Raw genomic sequence first — 21,632 nt, 5'->3', positions numbered from 1 at the left:
GGTATGGTATTGTTGTACTAATTTTTCGGGAAAAGCTTCAATAGAGTAACACATTTCTCAATATTTACTGCACAGTGATAATTAACTTTACCACGAACGTTACGACAAATGTTGACTACTGTTCAATATTGAGTCTACTTCAACAACGGGGTCACACATGTGTTACAAAAGTAGCAATCACATGCTTTCTGCCTGTCCGGCGAAAATCCTTAAGCACAACTGAAACGTAACTGGCACCATATTTTTCCTTTTAAAAGGAGCTAGCCATTTCAGTATCCTCGCTAATTTGTTTAGTGCATATAGACAACTGAGGGGTCAAAATGAGGAATAGTAAAGGAATTTTAAAGCTACTGGTATACAGTCATATTCCACGCGATCACAGTTTCGCGTCAGGTGTTCTGTCATAGCAGGCAGGCGCGTACAGCAGCTAGTCACGTGATACCGATTTCCGGGGTTCCTGTCCGAAACGTGAACGAAGCCAGGCGTTTTACTGGCCCGAGACACTCCCCAGGTCGTGGAGCTTCTGAATTGTGGACAGAATCACTCTGGTGGCACACGTGTGAAGAAAAACAGGAAAGCAGGAGCCGTTATGGTATCGCGTGCGTCACTCGCTAACGACCAGGAGAACTGGGCGCGCTCGACACCGCTATAAGGAGACACACTTCTGGAATTCCCGACCCCAGTGTGCTGCAACAGATTCTGCTATTCTGGACGTCTGGCAACTTTCGTGGGCTACGGGGAGGTGCGATCGAAAGTTGTGCGAAGCCGCCTAACGGCTAGTCTACATCGGAATTTCCCTTGTTGACCGCGCTGTCTGATGACAGTATACTACCAGTAAACATGCAGCCCGGTTTCTTTGACGAATGCTGCGATGTGTTTAATACCTTCAGGCGTCTGATTACTTCACAAATGAGTTAATGTGTCAAATATGTGACGTTACGCGTGTAGACGAGAAAAATTATAGAACGGGTTTGAAATTACGTTTCCCGTTTTTTGGAAGTTGCTAAGGGCTCTCTCACTCTCAGCTACTGGATGAATGTCGACAGGGCATTCGCGCGCTGTAATTAATGCTATCTCAATGCGTACACCCCGTTTCTAGCTTTAATATTTGGCTTAACCTTATAAATTTAATTTTATACACTACTGGCGATTAAAATTTCTATACCACGAAGATGACGTGCTACAGACGCGAAATTTAACCGACAGGAAGAAGATGCTCTGATATGCAAATGATTAGCTTTTCAGAGCATTCACAAAAGGTTGGCGCCGGTGGCGACACCTACAACGTGCTGACATGAGGAAAGTTTCCAACCGATTTCTCATAGTCAAACAGCAGTTGACCGGCGTTGCCTGCTGAAACGTCGTTGTGATGCCTCGTGTAAGGAGGAGAAATGCGTACCATCACGTTTCCGACTTTGATAAAGGTCGGAAGGTAGCATATCGCAACTACGGTTTATCGTATCGCGACATTGCTACTCGCGTTGGTCGAGATGCAATGACTGTCAGCAGAATATGGAATCTGTGGGTTCAGGAGGGTAATACGGAACGCCGTGCTGGATCCCAACGGCCTTGTATCAAAATGGTTCAAATGGCTCTGAACACTATGGGACTTAACTTCTGAGGTCATCAGTCCCCTAGAACTTGGAGCTACTTAAACCTAACTAACCTAAGGGCATCACACACATCCATGCCCAAGGCAGGACTCGAACCTGCGACCGTAGCCGTCGCGCGGTTCCAGACTGTAGCGCCTAGAACCGCTCGGCCACCCCGGCCGGCGGCCTCGTATCACTATCAATCGAATTGACAGGCGTCTTATCCGCATGGCTGTAACGGATCGCCTATGATGGTGTACTCAATGACGAACCTGGGTGCACGAATGGCAAAACGTAATTTAGGTTCGCATCCGTGTTTGGCGACATCGCGGTGAATGCACATTGGAAGCGTGTATTCGTCATAGCCATACTGGCGTTATCACCCGGCGTGATGGTATGGGGTGCCAATGGTTACACGTCTCTGTCACCTCTTGTTCGCATTGACGGCTCTTTGAACAGTGGACGCTAAATTTAGATGTTTTACGACGCGTGGCTCTACCTTTCATTCGATCCCTGTGAAACCCTACATTTCAGCAGGATAATGCACGACCGCATATTGCAGGTCCTGTACGGGCCTTTCTGGATACAGAAAATGTTCGACTGCTGCCCTGGCCAGCACATTCTACAGATCTCTCACCAATTGAAAACGTCTGGTCAATGGTGGCCGAGCAACTGGCTCGTCACAATACGCCAGTCACTACTCTTGATGAACTGTGGTATCGTGTTGAAGTTGCATGGGCAGCTGTACCTGGACACGCCATCCAAGCTCTGTTTGACTCAACGCCCAGGCGTATCAACGCCGTTATTACGGCCAGAGGTGGGTGTTCTGGGTACTGATTTCTCAGGATCTATGCACCCAAATTGCGTGAAAATGTAATCACATGTCAGTTCTAGTAGAACATATTTATCCAATGAATAACCGTTTATCATTTGCATTTCTTCTTCGTGTAGCAATTTTAACGGCCTGTAGCGTACTTGTAGCTATAAATAGCTACAAGCTATAAATGAGCTGATTATGACACCGTTTTAAATTTTTGAATTTCGGTGAGTAATTAAATGAAATGCTGATAATGAAATTTTTGTTGTCCTTGGAAGCTGTTAGATAGGCGACAGCAACTGTTACCAGATGACTGTTTTAGCCCTTTCGAAGTGTGGATAGAGAACAACACTTTTCAGAGGGACCGAATCCACAGTAAGTATGGGAAAAACCGACCTCTTAAAACCGATATTTTAGGTCTGAATAACCGGTACTTTCGGTATTTGTGGTATTTGTGTGGTCTCTTGTATAATGGGTGTTTTTCCTTTTTTTACTAATAACCGTGGATAAAACCGAAATATCAATAAGCAATAACAGCAGTGCTTAACTTTTTTGTTTTTAAGTAAACCTTTTTTTTAAAGAAAAGGTGTAATTTTGATTCGTACAATTTACATTCCTTTGAAATATTGCGTTATAATAGAAAATGGGAAAAGCAACCAATGCTATTTTAACAATGATGCCGTCAAACACATGGGATAAGAATTGGTACAGCGTCGCTGAGAGTATATCGGGTACCTTGTGGCATGGCCTATTAGATGACACGCGTGTAAATGGGGTGTGCAAGATTTGCCTCCGTATGCTCTGACTGCCATCGTCGGACAACGGAATGGCACTATGCCTACTCTGGAAGTATTTTGCAAAGTGCGGTATCGGTGAAGTACAATGCTCAATTTGCTTTAATAGATTAAAAACAGGAGGAGCCACGACAAACTTGCGACATCATGCGAGAATAAAACTTAAAATTTTACAATTTAGTCGTACTTTACGATACAAATACACTCCTGGAAATGGAAAAAAGAACACATTGACACCGGTGTGTCAGACCCACCATACTTGCTCCGGACACTGCGAGAGGGCTGTACAAGCAATGATCACACGCACGGCACAGCAGACACACCAGGAACCGCGGTGTTGGCCGTCGAATGGCGCTAGCTGCGCAGCATTTGTGCACCGCCGCCGTCAGTGTCAGCCAGTTTGCTGTGGCATACGGAGCTCCATCGCAGTCTTTAACACTGGTAGCATGCCGCGACAGCGTGGACGTGAACCGTATGTGCAGTTGACGGACTTTGAGCGAGGGCGTATAGTGGGCATGCGGGAGGCCGGGTGGACGTACCGCCGAATTGCTCAACACGTGGGGCGTGAGGTCTCCACAGTACATCGATGTTGTCGCCAGTGGTCGGCGGAAGGTGCACGTGCCCGTCGACCTAGGACCGGACCGCAGCGACGCACGGATGCACGCCAAGACCGTAGGATCCTACGCAGTGCCGTAGGGGACCGCACCGCCACTTCCCAGCAAATTAGGGACAGTGTTGCTCCTGGGGTATCGTCGAGGACCATTCGCAACCGTCTCCATGAAGCTCGGCTACGGTCCCGCACACCGTTAGGCCGTTTCCGCTCACGCCCCAACATCGTGCAGCCCGCCTCCAGTGGTGTCGCGACAGGCGTGAAAGGAGGGACGAATGGAGACGTGTCGTCTTCAGCGATGAGAGTCGCTTCTGCCTTGGTGCCAATGATGGTCGTATGCGTGTTTGGCGCCGTGCAGGTGAGCGCCACAATCAGGACTGCATACGACCGAGGCACACAGGGCCAACACCCGGCATCATGATGCGGGGAGCGATCTCCTACACTGGCCGTACACCACTGGTGATCGTCGAGGGGACACTGAATAGTGCACGGTACATCCAAACCGTCATCGAACCCATCGTTCTACCATTCCTAGACCGGCAAGGGAACTTGCTGTTCCAACAGGACAATGCACGTCCGCATGTATCCCGTGCCACCCAACGTGCTCTAGAAGGTGTAAGTCAACTACCCTGGCCAGCAAGATCTCCGGATCTGTCCCCCATTGAGCATGTTTGGGACTGGATGAGGCATCGTCTCACGCGGTCTGCACGTCCAGCACGAACGCTGGTCCAACTGAGGCGCCAGGTGGAAATGGCATGGCAAGCCGTTCCACAGGACTACATCCAGCATCTCTACGATCGTCTCCATGGGAGAATAGCAGCCTGCATTGCTGCGAAAGGTGGATATACACTGTACTAGTGCCGACATTGTGCATGCTCTGTTGCCTGTGTCTATGTCAGTGTGATCATGTGATGTATCTGACCCCAGGAATGTGTCAATAAAGTTTCCCCTTCCTGGGACAATGAATTCACGGTGTTCATATTTCAATTTCCAGGAGTGTAGAAAGTAGCTCATCTGCAGCCTGTGTCTATATAATATACTTTTATCTGCTTATACTCTTTGAAAACTGTCAAATTAACATGAAAATTATAGGTCTGCACACTCATTGTCATCCTCGTGCAGTGGTTATTCATAACCCCCAAACAGTGGTATGATCCTCGATTACAATATTGTTCTTGAGCGGAGTTTCAAAAAGTTAGAATCAATAGGAGAATACCTGTGGTTTTTTGCAGTACTCAACCACTTATCACCTTTCGAGAATCGAACAGTGAACGGACTGTTCTTTTATATGCCTATTTAATTTAATATTTTTATTCTATATATCTTGAAAGTGAAGGACCCAAAATTTTTCAATCTTTGTTGGAGTTCTGCGTTTATAATAGGAAATAATAATAAAAAAACAGAAAATAGTTTATTTCAGAAAACGGTTATTTCGGGCTATTTTTACAGTCACGTTAAACTGGCGTTGAAAAAACCGATATAACCGAATGTTGGTTGTATGAGCGATAACCGCCATCCTTAATCCATAGAATTGTCACAAAAGATGGAGTCCTTGCTGTTTTCCACGTGAAGTCAGATTTCTGCGTTTTCAGGGGAAGATTAAGAAAAATCAAAGGGAACTTAGGTCGGTATTGGCGGAATGAAAATACGACTTATGTGACATCATTAATTTAACCATACGTTACGAGTTTCCATATTCTACATTTACATCTAAACTCTTAATGCTGTCAGGTGCATGGCTGACGGTACTTATTGTTGCATTATGTGTTAGCGTTTCTTTGTTCCATTTGCGTGTGAGGAGCAAGAAGAATAACTGATTAAATGTCTCGGCGTGCTGTGATTGGGTAAGAAACGTGTTGCTTACTGAAAGATTATAAATACAATAGGGCCTACAACTGTGTCGGGCAGTGTGTTTGATAGGCTCACTTTATTTGTCAGCCAGAGTATTTTGCTCATTTGTTGTTTGGATTTATTAGAAAGTGTTATAATGGGATGTTGTAATATAAGTTTTAAGTTATTTGTAGTAGAAATGGTTTTATTTCCGTCTCTTAGTCATGCACAATGTTCCCTTGACTAGAGTAAGTTAACTGCACATTATTTGATTTGATTTTATGAAGTGCCGCTCTGCAAACAATTTTAATGCATTAGATTAGCAGTTGTATGAATCTTGCTAGAAAGTGTTCAAGTTTGAAAGTTGTTTAAAACGAAAAGCATAGCAGTTCTGCTATGGTTGGGCCACCTTGGTAGCCAAGCACATACTCACCAAAGAGTGGTAAGCCCTGGGGAGAAAAATGTGTGTGTAGTATTTGAGGCACTAACTGTTTTGTAAGCAAACTTCTTTCCCAGTATCCCAGCAACGGCGAACTGCATTCTGCCACCTGATTTACCTAGGAACCTGACCATGTGATCATTCCATTTCATGAAATGTATTCACAATTGCGAGTATGGATAACCACCAGCTATATAATGGAATGACGACAGTGAAAATTTGTGCTTGACCAGGTCTAGAACCCGGATTTCTCGCTTATCGCGAGCGGTCGCCTTACCATTTGGCTACACGAGCACAACTCATGACCAGAACCAAACATATGTATGTCGTCAGCCATATGCATGCATGTCTGAAGAAACTTTGCATCATAATTCAGGATAACACAGGCACTACAATGTTTTATTCCATTCAGATTTACTTTTTTATGTAGGAGTATTTGTGTGAGATAAGATGTTTAATAAGAGGAGACTACGTCTTGCGATGATGAAGTGCACTGCTTTAAGTTTCTGAAGGTTTAAAGCAAGTTAACAGTACGTGCACCACTTTGAAAGCTTTTCTCAGAGGATAATTCAACACAGATAACAGCATCATCTGCAAAATCTCTGAGAGAAATATTAACATTATTCGCCAGATCATTAAAATGAACGACAAGGGTCACAAGGAACTTCCCTGGGAGAGTTTTCTTCAATCGATGACTCTCCGTCTAAGTAAATATGCTACATCGCCCCTACGATGAAATCCGCTAGTCACAAATTTCCTATGATACCCGTATATGATCGTACTTCCGTTAATAAGCATTAGAACGATATTGAGACAAATGCTTTTAGGTAGTGAAAAAATAGTGTATCCACCTCACTGCTTTAAACGATTACCTTGTACGCATGCCGGCCGGTGTGGCCGAACGGTTCTAGGCGTTTCATTCTGGAACCGCGCGACTGATACCGTCGCAGGTTCGAATCCTGCCTTGGGCATGGATGTGTGTGATGTCCTTAGGTTAGTTACGTTTAAGTAGTCCTGAGTTCTAGGGGACTCATGACCTCAGATGTTATGTCCCATAGTGCTCAGAGCCATTTGAACCATTTCTGAACCTCCTTTGTGCAAGTTGCGCAATGGTTATATTGTGGTTTGCATGTGCACCAAGTAGAGGATGGGCACTGCATTCTTATGTGTAATATTGCGTTTGATTTTGTTGTACATTTACACTTTCAACACGACCAAAATATTGTGATATTTAATCTGCAGCGAACAAGATCTTGCACGCGGACTCGACTGGAGGGATAGAAGGCTCGTTCAGAACCAATACCTCTAACAGGAAATACTCTGTAACATATATTTGGCGCATATTATTCGGAAATATTTGAAAGGAAAAAGAGGAGTTCGGGTTGGTGGTAGGAGGATAGAATGTATTCGATTTACAGATCATATGGTGTTTTTGGAAGAGAACCACATAACTACGACTGGAATGTTAAAAGAAACAAGACCTTTGAGCAATTCGGAATGAGAATTAATAAGAAAAAGAGAATTATGGTGTTAAGTGCAAGAAAATAAGGACAACTAAAAAGCTAGGACAGGAAGATTATAACAAGTTAGTGCTTACAGAGATCTGGGAAGCATAACTACGAACGGCATGAGATGTAACAAGGAGGTAAAAACACGCATAACAATGGCCAAAAAGGCATTTAAAAAGGAGGCAGGAGGCTTCTATGTGGGTGCATGGACAGGGATACGAGGAAGAGCCTGGCAAAGAGCTTTTTACAGAGCGTGGCATTATACAGAGCTGAGGCATGGACACTGAGGAAAGAGGAAGCAAGAAGAGTACAAGTATTTGAGATGTGGATTTGGAAGAGGACAGAATGGATAAAATGGGTAGACAAAGTGATAAATGAGGTGCAGAGAAGATTGGGGGTAGAGAGAGAAATTTTATACACACATCAAAAAAAGTTTTGCATCACCCTGGTTCCCAGGAGTCCTGAAGATAGACATTGGCTGTGGATATTGTATCAAGACACAGTCCCTTTGACTGTTCAGAGATGTCACTAAACCCGCCCAAAGATGTAAACAACCATGCCTGAGCAGCCTGTTAGTCGGAGGGGGTCCGACAGCCGATCAGTTCCAGTCGTTCCACCAGGAAGGAAGTACATGGCTCTTGTTGTCTGTAGTTCAACCATGCCTAGACGGTCAATACCGCGGTTCGATCGCGTCCGCATTGTTACTTTATGCCAGAAAGAGACTCAACAAGGAAAGTGTCCAGGCATCTCGGGGTGAAAGAAAGAGATGTTGTACGGACGTGCAGGACATACGGAGAGACAGGAACTGTCGATGACATGCCTCGCTCAGGCCGCCCAAGGGCCACTTCTGCGGTGGATGACCCTTAACTACGGATTATGGGTCGGGGGAACCCTGACAGCGACACGACCATATTGATCAATGCTTTTCGTGCAGCCGCAGGACGTCATGTTACGACTCAAATTGTGCACAATAGGCTGTACGATGCGCAACTTCACTCCTGACGTCCCTGGCGAGGTACATCTTTGCAACCACGACACCGTGCAGCGCGGTACAGACGGGCCCAAAAACATGCGGAATAGAACGCTTAGGATTGGCTTCACGTTCTCTTCACCGATGAGTGTCGCATGTGCCTTCAACCAGACAATCGTCGGAGACGTGTTTGGAGGGAACCCGGTCAGGCTGAACGCCTTAGACACACTGACCAGCGAGAGCAGCAACGTGGAGATACCCTGCTGTTTTGGGGTGGCATTATGTGGGGCCGACGTACACCGCTGGTGGTCATGGAATGCGCCAAAACGGCTGTATGATAAGTGAATGTCATCCTCCGACCGACAGTGCAACCATATCGGCAGCATATTGACGAGGCATTCGTCTTGATGGACGGCAATTCGCGTTCCCATCGTGCACATCTTGTGAATGACTTCCTTCAGGATAACGACATCGCTCGACTAGCGTGGCCAGCATGTTCTCCAGACATGAACCCTATTTAACAAGCCTGGGATAGATTGAAAAGGGAGTTTTATGGGCGATGTAATCCACCAACCACTCTGAGGGATCTATGCTGAATCGCTCTTGAGGAATGGGACAATCTAGACCAACAGTGCCTTGATGATCTTGTGGACAGTATGCCACGGCGAATACAGGCATGCATCAATGCAAGAGGACGTGCTACTGGACAATCTGGACCATCGCCTCTGAAGGTCTCGCTGTATGGTGGTACAACATGCAATGTGTGGTTTTCATGAGCAATAAAGAGGGCAGAAATGGGGAGTCTTTCGAACCATTTTGAACGGGCTGTAGGGGAAAAGACGAGAGCTGGAAGGGAAATGCCGCTCTGAACCGAAGCTTACGCTCACATTTTAAATATTAAGTGGAGCTCCGATGTGCCCGCACTTGCACTTGCACTGCATTGATTAACATCTAAAAAGAATTCCGCTGAAAATTCAGTGATCCATTTTCGCTCGGCTTGTTAACCATTTGTAACTTCCAGAGAAGAGCCATGAGTGGTGAATTTTGAGTAAAATTTCTCTTGCTGCCACGTTAAAATACAGCGGAGTTTACATGTTGTGCAGACGCAATTGCGAGAGAATTTTCAAAGAGTGGTGTATTAAGTTTATTAAGTGAGGAACTGAGGAAAAGTACGGTCAGTAGCTCATTAAAGAAATCACATCCTCAGTACAAAATAAACATGGAATCTCTTCAGTTATGTTGTTCGGAAACTCACCAGCTGTCAATGGCCCCCAAAATTACGTTCTTTCATCGAAAAGTCTGTTGTTAGTGGAATAACATGGCAGATAATGAAGTTTTGAATAATAACCATATGGTAAAATATTCTCTTCTTTATGTGCTATACTTTGCCAGAATCTCATCTCGGTACCTGAAACCGTTTACGGTTCAAATGGTTCAAATGGCTCTGAGTACTATGCGACTTAACTTCTGAGGTCATCAGTCGCCTAGAACTTAGAACTAATTAAACCTAACTAACCTAAGGACATCACACACATCCATGCCCGAGGCAGAATTCGAACCTGCGACCGGAGCGGTCGCTCGGCTCCAGACTGTAGCGCCTAGAACCGCACGGCCACTCCGGCCGGCCCGTTTACGTAACATGACGAATGTTGCGGATATTTCATTCTGGCTTTATCGCTGGCACGGCACGATCGCAAATCAGTGTGCTACATCAGATCAATTTTCTCGAGATTGCTGACAGAGACCTCCACCCAAGTCTGAAAAAAATTCTATATGTTAGCTAAATTTCACACGCAGCAACGTATTATGTAATATGCACTAAATGCAAAATCACAGTGGCCCCCATTTTTCATTACAAACTTTTTCAATTTTCGCGCAGTTTGTTATTTCCATGTAAATATCACAATAACTATAACCGTTAAGGAAATGATGGGTGCATCATCATGAGGCTGACATACAAGGGTCACTCCAAAAGAAATGCACACTATTTTTGTAAAAATACAGTTTTCATTCTGCATGTGTGAAAGTCTTACAGTGTGTAGATACAGCCTTCCCGCTTGTTTTCAAACTTTGTTCAAACTGTTCCCGTGAGTGGCGCCATCACAGCATGTCTTCAAAATGGCTGCTACACTTGACATTCGTCAGATGCAACGTGCTGTCATATAATTTCTGTGCTGTGAAAACGAGACAGTGGTAAACATCCACAATAGGTTGAAAAAGGTGTATGGAGATGCTGCTGTCGATCGCAGTACAGTTAGTCGGTGGGCAAGCAGGTTACATGATGAAAGCGGGCACAGCAATATTGAGGATTGCCCTCGCAGCGGCAGGCCTCGTACTGCACACACTCCAGGCAATGTGCAGAGAGTTAACGAATTGGTGACTGCTGACAGACGCATCACAGTGAACGAATTGTCACGCTACGTTGGGATAGGGGAAGGAAGTGTTTGCAGAATACTGAAAGTGTTGGCGTTAAAGGTTTGTGCCAGGTGGGTTCCCAGGATGTTGACAGTGGCTCACAAAGATACAAGAAAAATAGTATGCAGCCAACTTTTGCAACAGTACCAGAATTGTGGAGATGAATTTCTTGGAAGAATTGTGACAGGTGATGAAACATGGCTCCATCAGTTTTCACCAGAGACGAAGAGGCAATCAATGGAGTGGCATCATGCAAATTCACCCAAGGAAAAAAAAATCAAAACCACACCTTCTGCTGGAAAAGTTATGGCTACAGTGTTTTTCGATTCCGAAGAACTCTTGCTTGTGGACATCATGCCAAGTGAAACCACCACTAATTCTGATGCATATGTAACGACACTGAAGAAACTTCAAGCTCGACTGAGTCGTGTTCAACCACATTGGCAAAAGCAGGATGTTTTGCTGTTGCACGACAATGAATGGCCACATGTCAGTCAAAAAACCATGGAAGCGATCACAAAACTTGAATGGACAAGACTGAAACACCCGCCTTACAGTCCTGACCTGGCTCCATGTGACTATCATCTCTTTGGGAAACTGAAAGACTCTCTTCGTGGAACAAGGTTTAAAGATGATGACTCCATTGTGCACGCGGCCAAACAGTGGCTCCAACAGGTTGTTCCAGAATTTTACTGTGTGGGTATACAGGCGCTGGTTCCAAGATGGCGTACGGCAGTTGAGAGGGATAGAAATTATGTGGAGAAATGAAAATATTGTTCCTAAAGGATGTATCTACACACTACAGACATGTAGAATAAAAGAGGGATTAAAAAAATAGTGTGCATTTCTTTTGGAGCGATCCTAGTGTAAAGCTACAAGTAACGCAAAAATGATTTTTTTTTTACCGAGTAGTTTCTGTAAAATCATATGAGAAAGATTACAATACGTGCCCCTCGGTTCTGTCATCGCTGACTGGCCGAAAGGTGGTGAACACTGCCAGCCTCCTCTTCCGAACAAACGAGTGTACTCGCCCAGCGCTCTGGACGAAAGTTGGCCACTGCGCATCAACCACCTCATCCTGTCCACACAGGATAAGGTGGCTGATGCGCAATGGCCAACTTTCAGATCACCTCTGAAGACACAGTAAACGTAAGAGAAGCGGAAACCCAGCTGGTCTAAGATCTGTGTATCATATTCGAGACGATATCGCAAAAAGCGAGAATCCGGTAAGAATCAGTTTGTAACATCTTGCACGTTTTGAACATAAAGCACAGCACCTGCTCACACCCATTCAAATTGCCCTCTGAACCAACAGGCAGCAGAAATGTTGCAGCTGTGACAGTCCAGACCAGGTAACGTCTTTATCCACCTTTGGCCATGAACGAGTACTGAGTGTAAGAATGGGAGGCTCTAGAGCAAAGATAGCAATGGAACCATGTGGACTCAACTGGCAAGGCGATGCTGAGTGTCCTTTGGGACTATCAACGTCAATTTACCCATGTTTGGGGAGCGCTGCCGCTCTGCAACTATATTTTGAATTAATGAATAAGTGGTCCAGTTGCTACAATGTTTATTTTCGTCCAAGACTTGTTGTGGTGTTCATATTGTAGGCATTTTATAATGGATCTGAAAATTGTGGTATGGTGAAGCATTTCTTGTTGCTTGGAGATCCACTAGAAAATGGTTTCACCATAATCGCCACAACCAGTCGTGGACCAAGATAAATTGTAGTAACTGGAGTGGTTATTTATTAATTTTTTTGGGACACTATGATATAATGCTGACACATATTGCTTCTTAGAGGTAACCTGTCACAGGAGCTTACTGTCCCAATCTCCTGAAGAAATTACAGGAGGATGTAAAGATGGAATTTGGCGGAGAGTTGTCCGAGGGTGTTTTTTTCCTCCTCGAAAGTGTCTCAGCTCATTCTGCACAGGGCAGTCACACATGCTGCATCTTGAGCCATCATTTTTTTGCCTGAACCCCGTTTCTCCTGATAAGGCACTCACTGACTTGTCCCTGTTTCCTCAGATGAAGAAACAATTGCACGGCAGACATTTCCAGGACGACAACGAGTTGATTTTCGAGATGGACCTTTTCCCGAACAGCCGACATGCAGGCTTCTATAACCAGGATCAGAATGACAAAGTGACCGACAGCTATGTGTTTACAGGACAGCTATCATAGCAACAAGCAATCAGAGCACAGTTTGGTCACATCCTCTGTCCTGTGCACAGTTGTCACATCGCTCTGCTACTCAACTGTGGACAACAATTGCAGTGTATTAACATAACTGTTGTGATTGTTCTTTCCTTTGTTTCTTTGTGCGGTTTCTTTCTTTTACAGAATGTGTGAAGCTAAGTGAGAAGTTGTTTAGGGAACACTAATATGACCAAGCAAAGCAAACTCCATACTTCACGTTAACAACGAACATATGAACGTACTCGGTTCGGAGATCACAGATGCTGCTACCATATTGCGCTATACGCTTAACAGCCGACTAACAACATCCCTCCTTCCCATGCTCAACTATCAATCACTTTGTTATTCTGATCTATGCTTTATACAACAAAGGCCTCCAACAAACCGTCAATCTTTGGGAAAAATGTGTCTCACTGAAGGGTGAATGTGCAGAGAAGGATTAACACCACCAGCAAGTTTCAGGGTCACAGCTTGATTTTTCGAGGTGAGAAACTTTATGACTACCTCTCATACAGCTTCCATATCAGAGCTTAAACGTCCTACTGTGGAATTGTCAATATGAACAAAGTTTTCATTGAGGTATGAACATTAAAGTCTAAGGACATGAAAGGGAAGCAATGGTTCACAAGGGAGTGGGACAGGGTTTTAGCATGTACCCAATGTTATTCAATCTGGATATTGAATAAGATTAAAAAATTCAAGAAGAAATTTCGAAAGAAGATTAAGGTTCAAGGAGAAGATTAAGCATGAATTTTGCTGATGAAATTGTAATCCTATCAGAGGCACAAAAGTACTCTGAAGAGCACATGGATGGAATGGGTAGTGTCTTTAAAAAGGGTTATAAGATGGACATCGACAGAAGCAAAGCAAGTCTAATGAAATGTAGTCGAATTAACTCAGGTAATGCTGAAGGAATGACAGTAGGAGAGGGGACGCTAAAAGAAATGGATAAGTTTTGCTATTTGGGTAGTAAAATACCTTAGTGATGGCCACTGTAGAGAATGTATAAAATGCATACTGACAATAGCAAGAAAGGCTTTCCTGAAAAGATAAATATCAAACAGGGAAGTCTCTTCTGCAGGTATTTATTTGAAGTGTAGCCATGACAGAAGTGAAAAGTGGGAAATAAATAGTTGAGATAAATAGAAAATAGAAGCTTTTCAAATGTGGTGCTATAGCTGAATGTTTAGGATTACATGGATAGATCGAGTAACTAATGGTGAGGTACTGAATCGAATTGGGAGAAAAAGATTTATGGCAAAACTGACTAAAACAATGAATCGTTTGACGGGACGCATCCTGAGCCATCAAGGAATCATCAGTTTGATAATGGAGGGAAGTGGGGGGTAAAAATTGTGGAACAGACCAGGGCGTGAATATTGTCAGCAGGCTCAAATGGATGCCGGGTGCTGTAGTTTTTCGGAGATGAAGAGGCTTGCACAGGATAGAGTGGTGCGAAAAGCTGCATAGGACCGGACCAGAACAACAACAAAGGTGAAAACACCTTCATTAAACGGGAATTGTGTTTTCACTGGCTTATGTTTCTTTTCTCTCTTCTTAAAGCATCAGATATAGCTTTTTCTCCCATGAATTTGTTTTGCAAGTGAAATGATCAACAGCCGTCTCCCATCATTCTGATATTCCGGAGACCCTGGTATTGTCTTTACATCGCTTTGATGTCTCCTCCTTACTGGCATCGCCCCAGCTTTCGGAAAAAGTCAAGCTTACTGTTCAAAGGATGGATCTTGAGCCTCGTGATTCAGTGTAACTTCTTGGATTTTTCCAATTAGTTGGCTGCACAGAAAAATAGTATGGACCCATTTTGCAGGCTAAAAACACAGTAACAACATCCTTGATTGATACCTAGTCCTTGTTCTCATTCATATTCGTTTTTTATTCAAAGCTTGAATCTAACATTTTTCGAACGTCAGGTACAACAAACACGCCATCTTTGAATTTCGCTTCTGATAGGTGAGGTAACCTGTGCATAATTCTCCATCATTGGGCCACTCATGACATTTTTCATTAGTCCAAAGTTAGAAGGTGGTAGTAGAAATGTTTTCAGATCCACGAGTTTCTTGCGGCGCAAAACTTTTTCTCCACGATTCAAAAATTTACTAGGAGGCCAGTTTATTGTAGACCAATTTTGACCCGTTGCCGTAGTTTATCACTCACGTAATAAAAAGAAAAGTCGCTATAATGCCCTCTTTAAAAGGCCTGAGTGTTAAGTGATGGTGGGTGACAAGCCAGTTTTGTTTCCATATTAGGATACAGCACACTATAAAACGACAGAAGATAAGTTACTCCCATTAAAAACGTTACTTCATCGTTAGTCTTATGCAACGTACACACTATCTTCGGTCGATACTCATGGAGAACATTATTTCAACATTTCTCGCAGATTAGCGAACATTTAATGCATTGACGATACGTTATGATGCAGTGCAGTTAAATGTTAGTCACTCTTGTCTACTGCATCTTCTAATACCCAGCGATAGGAGGGTTTCAAGATGAAGTGCGTGTTGCTCGAATGATGTCGATCTGCGTATCTGCGCAGCATTTTGTGGTCGTTTCAGAGCCATTAGCTCAGTAAACTTCCTCTTTTTTCCTTTGTGAAATAATTTAAATTATCAGTTTGTTATTCCGCTATGGTCAGAGAAAGCGAGGAAAAAAAGAAGGAAATATTACGTTCGGAGAAAAGTTTCGTAAGGAATGTGTCTCATGAACCTGGATGGTAACATTTTTCGTGGCGCAAATTTGTATATTGAGTTTTAAAAGTTGGCTGCGTTGTAACTATAACTTAATTACTTGTCTTTTCTCCCATGACTTTTTTCAAGTGAAATGATCAACAGTCGCATGAGCTTCCTCTCAGCATCCATTGACCGTGGTATTGTCTTCACATCACTTTGATGTCTCCTCCTCGCTGGTATCGTCCCAATACTCGGAAAAAAAAAAATCAACGTTACTGTTCAACGGATGGATCTTGAGCCTTTTGATACAATGTAACTTCTTGAACTTTTCCAATTCGCTGCCTGCACAAAAAAGTATGGATCCTTTCTGCAGGCTAAAAACATGGTAAGAACCTCCTTGCCTTTATTGGTTCCAGTAGTGTACAGATAAATATACGAGGTGTGTGAGAAAAGTAATGAGACAGATTTTTTCCTAACAAAGTTTTTTCCAAACAATAACATTGTCCCCTACAAGATAGTTTCCTTCGGAAGCTATACACTGGCGGTGTCGTTGTTCCCAGTCTTGGTAGCAGCGCTGAAAGACTTCAACTGGTAGGCCGTTTAACATGTCGGTCGCACTCTTTTGAATGTTCTTAAAAAACCGAAAATGACGTCCTTTTAAGACGTTTCTCAATTTCGGGAAAAGAAAAAAGTCAAGGATTCATCAGGTGAATAGGGGGGCTGTGGAACAACAGAAATGCCTTTTGAGGTCAAATATTCCGCGATGGAAGTGGGCGTGTGACTCGGGGCGTTGTCATGGTGCAGCATCCACTTGTCTGCAATGTCTGGTCTCGCTCTACTCATACTTTTCCGCAGATTTTCGGGGACATATTTGTAGAACACGCGCCGGCCTTATTGTTAAACGTCAGTCTGATCTCTCAAGAGCACACACACATTCGACGCTTTCTTTCTTTTTTGTCATCAGTCAATAAGCTTATACACTACTTAATCTAAATTATCCTAAGGACAAACACACACACCCATGCCCGAGGGAGGACGCGAACCTCCGCCGGGACCAGCCGCACAGTCCATGACTGCAGCGCCTGAGACCGCTGGGCTAATCCCGCACGGCTAATCATTATAGTGGGAGAGAAAAAAAAGAGGCATCAATTTTATTAAAAAATCCCTATGAAGGAGTGGGTTGAGCTTTACTCAGTATTTTCGTTCACGGTTTTCTTCAGTTGGTTTATTCAATAGCGTTATTCGTGCAGCTTGCTAGCGTTTAAACAGAGCTCCTACGAGCTATTTTTGAGGAGCGCCTCATTTCAACCAGCTGAAGGAGATCCTGTGTGGGGGTTTTGTAAGAAGCACAATCCGAGAAAATGCAGTGGTGAAGGCAATGGACACTTCGAGAACTGCTATCAGATGTCAATCGGGTCATCCCGATGTGAGTCGGCTTCCTCCCCCCCGCCTCCCCCCTTCTCCCATTACGCATGTATTTCCATGTTTGTATGGAATAGGCGATTGACTACTTACGTCTTCTCAATTGTGATGCAGGCTACATCGCTTGCTAGCCACGAAAGCTTGTACGTTTCGTGGGTACCATAATTAATCTTCTACCCCTCCAAATATACAGATTTCGACCTCTCACCGTTTCCTTAAAAAAAAACCGTAAGTTTTTCATATTAGGTGCATAGTGTTCCACCTACTGCTAGGTACTCCATATCAGCGACCTCAGTAGTCATTAGACATCGCGAGAGAGCAGAATGGGTTGCTCCGCGGAATTCACGGACTTCGAACGTGGTCAGGTGATTGTGTGTCACTTGTCATGCGTCTGTACGCTGAATTTCCACACGCCTAAACATACCTAGATCTACCGTTTCCGACGTGACAGTGAAGTGGAAACGTGAAGGGTCACGTACACCAGAAAAGCGTACAGGCTGGCTTCGTCTGTTTTCTGACAGAGACCACCGACAGTTGAAGGGGGTCTAATGTGTAATAGGCAGACATTTATCCAGACCATCACACAGGAATTACACACTGCATCAGGATCCATTGCTAGTACTACGAGGTGAGAAACCTTGGCTGTCATGGTCGAGCGGTTGTTCATAAGCCACACATCACGCCGGTAAATGCCAAACGACGCCTCGTTTGGTGTAAGCAGCGTAAACATTAGACGATTGAACAGTGGAAAAATGTTGTTTGGAGGGACGAATCACGGTACACAATGTGGCGATCTGATGGCAGGTTGTGGGTATGGCGAATGCCCAGTGAGCGTCATCTGCCAGCGTGGGTAGTGCCATTAGTAAAATTCCGAGGCGGTGGCGTTTTCATGGAGGGGGCTTGCAGCTCTTGTTTTGCGTGGCACTATCACAATACAGCCCTACATTAATGTTTTAAGCACCTTCCTGCTTCCCACTGTTGAAGAGCAATTCGGGGGATGGCAACTGCATTTTTCAACACGATCGAGCACCTGTTCATAATGCACGGTCTGTGGCGGAGTGATTACACGACAATATCCGTGTAATGGACTGGCCTGCACAAAGTCCTGACCTGAATCCTATAGAACCCCTCTGGGATGTTTTGGAACGCAGACTTCGTACCAGGCCTCACAGATCGACATCGATACCTCTCCTCAGTGCAGCACTCCGTGAAGAGTCGGCTGCCATTCCCCAAGAAACCTTCCAGCACCTGATTGAACGTATGCCTGCGAGAGTGAAAGCTATCATCAAGACTAAGGGTGGGTCAACACCATATTAAATTCCAGCATTACCGATGGAGGGCGCCAAAATCTTTTAAGCTATTTTCAGCCAGGTTTCCGGATACTTTTGATCACAAAGTGTATTTCCTCTTTCTTTAGCCAAACGCGAAGTGCTTCAAAATATCACAGAGCAGTTACGAATTCAATGTTTAAATGCATCAAGTAATTTAGTAGATAAACAGTGATAGAATAAATACATCTCAACATTCAGTTTTTTAATCTGATTCACCACTGCCTTCAGGAAATATAGCAAGTTGCCTTAATAGTATCGAAAGTTGCCGTCTTTTCATGACATCCCATTGAGAAACATGGTATGAATTTTTCCCTTTGAATTCAGCTGTTTATTTTCATATCTATGCCGAAGCCGCTTAGGCTCTGTAAAAAATTTAAGCTTCCAAGTCAATGCAATTAAAAGATACGATTCTTTATGTCACATATTTTGATACAGACTCACTTATTAAAACCTACAGAGCACTTCCAGTTGATCCAGAATAGTGAAATTTCGCAAGAAGGGAGGTTTTACCGAGCAAGTAAAATAATAAATCCGAAAATTGTTAATTCGTAGCTATACAATTACAGTATCAAATGCTAAAATAAACCAGAAATGTAAACTTAAAACTTAAAATTAAAACATTTTCGAAAATCTTAAAATTTCCGGGACCGATATCTTGCCAGAATCGTTATCGATAAACGGCAAAAATTGTTGAGGTTTAGGACAACTACGGGTATATATACGTAATGAAGTTTGTGTGGAACCCTCAGAGTATTTTTATCAACAGAGGGACGAAACCCTTAAATTGTACGTTTGGTGCTTGCAATTCGCCGTATACAAAGCAATCGGTTAGATGGCCATGTTTGAAAAATATATTAAAACTGCGGCAGAGGAAACAGTACGCCATTTAAATGCTGAAACTTCATGAAAGAACGAATCTTTTGGAGCAGTTAAGGTATAATCTTAGCGAGAACAATATAAGAGGCTGCACGTGTGACGTTACGGAGTCTGTTGTAATAAATGGGACTCTTGAGTGTTAGTGTTAAGACGTCACGGTTATGTACGAAAGAACGGTGCCTGTATCGATGTGTAGAATATATTGTGTAAATTTTCTAAAGTCGGTTTCTGCATATGCACTTCAAATGCTGCTTCGACGGCGATGAATTCCCAGTACTGCGATGCCGTTCCTGCCGACCACCACAAGCATATGTGAAAACAGTGAAATATAAAGGCCGCAACACGGACGCAGCTGCCCTCATAAACGAACACAAGTATTAAACAAGACAAGTTGATTGTAGTTGTTCCGTTGTTCCGAACATTGACTGTCAACTGTTTAAAATGCATTTCAACCTGACGAATCTTCTCATATGTCAACCTAACGATTGGAAGCACTGCTACGAGTTTCCTGCTAGTCACCTTCAGAAGTAGTCTATTTGCCGAGAAAGCCTACTTTCCCCTTACGGTTGGGGGTGGGGGAAATCCAACGCAGCTTCAAAATGGTGTGTAAACTATGACGCTGTACCTGAAGATAAAAAAGCAGGAACGTCGTAACGTTGCTTCAAGAGGACGCTGCAACATGGCTAACACGAGAAGATACAATGTGTGAAATTCACCGAGGTGACCTGCATTTTCACGCACGTGTTATGAAAAATTTGTATCATGAGGAATAAAAAACGAGAACTAGTAAACAATTGGATGCGTTAATCTCGGACACCACAAGAAGTAGAACACATGTCTGAACTATTTTATTTCAAATTCTGTCCTCTTATACCTGATTATAGCGTGCACAGCGCATGATGGCGAATGTCTCCAAACATTTCAATCGCTGCATTCGATTTCTGCATTGACGTATAGAGCTAGGAAGCTATGAATACCGAAGCAGTTTCGCTAATTACGTTCTTCGTACGAAATATCTGTTTTGATTGCGGCACTTCGTACGTAGCTACACGCACTGGCCCGTTCATCTGTTTCAGCGTCACATTAAACAGCCTTTTTTAGCGAAATACGCTTACGTGTTCCATAGTATTCTAACGCATGTCATTTAGACGTTGTGTACGGCACAGATGCCGGTTACAGCGCCGCGTGGCGTTCAAACAAGGAACTGATTCGTTCTTCATCTACATAGTTTCAAGGTCATTGGCCGCAGTCGCAATAGCGAACAGTGAAATGTTCCGTAGCAGCAACAAATGTTCCGGAACAACACTTACCGTTGTATACGGAGGGCTTGGCGTCTTCGCTGAACACGATAGCGCTGGCCGTGGCGCATGCTGCCAGCACTACGAAGGCAATCGTTCCGGAGCCCATCTCTGATGCACAACTGCGAGCCGCTAATCGTCTTCACCTCCTACTGCGGCGCCTGGCGAAGAACTGGACTCGGAAGACAGTTAGCTTACCTGCGGGCGCTCGGCTCCCACCGGCCGGGTCAGGGCCCGTGACGTCATTACGAGCTGCGGCCAATGGCAAGCGCCATCAAGGTTACGGACGCGTGCAGGCGCTGGGATGCCCCGACAGCTTCCCGCAGATGGTCATTTCGCTCTGCGGGCGGTCTTCTTTCGCCAGCAGTCCAGTACTCTGGCACTTCTGAGTTTTCTTAACTATCGATTTACACCACCTCATTTTTTCTCAACTCTGTCCAACTGACCCTCACTGACACACATGTGTCGACCAAAAAGTAGACAAAATACTGAACATTCGTCCGATAGCGTTAACACAAATCTGTTGCACAATCTTAGACCATACTCTGGACCCAGACTTAGTGACGTATCTCGAACAGAATGATCCTCTCTGTGCCAACCAGCGTGGATTCAGAAATCAAAGCCGGCCGAAGTGGCCTTGCGGTTCTAGGCGCTGCATTCTGGAACCGCGAGACCGCTACGGTCGCAGATTCGAATCCTGCCTCGGGCATGGTTGTGTGTGATGTCCTTAGGTTAGTTAGGTTTAACTAGTTCTAAGTTCTAGGGGACTAATGACCTCAGAAGTTGAGTCCCGTAGTGCTCAGAGCCATTTGAAACATTTCAGATATCAAAGGTCATG

At 44.2% G+C, this 21,632-nt stretch overlaps 1 protein-coding gene across 1 annotated transcript in view; it reads right to left on the bottom strand.

The window, feature by feature from the left end:
• LOC124550646 (serine protease snake-like) overlaps positions 1–20,981 on the bottom strand; it is an 80,027-nt gene extending 59,046 nt beyond the window's left edge. Inside the window, exon 1 of the mRNA XM_047125373.1 lies at positions 20,807–20,981. Within this exon, the coding sequence (XP_046981329.1) occupies positions 20,807–20,903 (97 nt within the window). The 5' untranslated portion in view covers positions 20,904–20,981. The remainder of the gene's footprint in view (positions 1–20,806) is intronic.
• Positions 20,982–21,632: the final 651 nt, after the last annotated feature.

The sequence above is a fragment of the Schistocerca americana genome, chromosome 1, assembly GCF_021461395.2.
Source record: "Schistocerca americana isolate TAMUIC-IGC-003095 chromosome 1, iqSchAmer2.1, whole genome shotgun sequence".
NCBI lineage: Eukaryota > Metazoa > Arthropoda > Insecta > Orthoptera > Acrididae > Schistocerca > Schistocerca americana.
The sequence above is the reverse complement of the archived record's forward strand: the minus strand, read 5'-3'. Positions and strand labels throughout refer to the sequence as shown.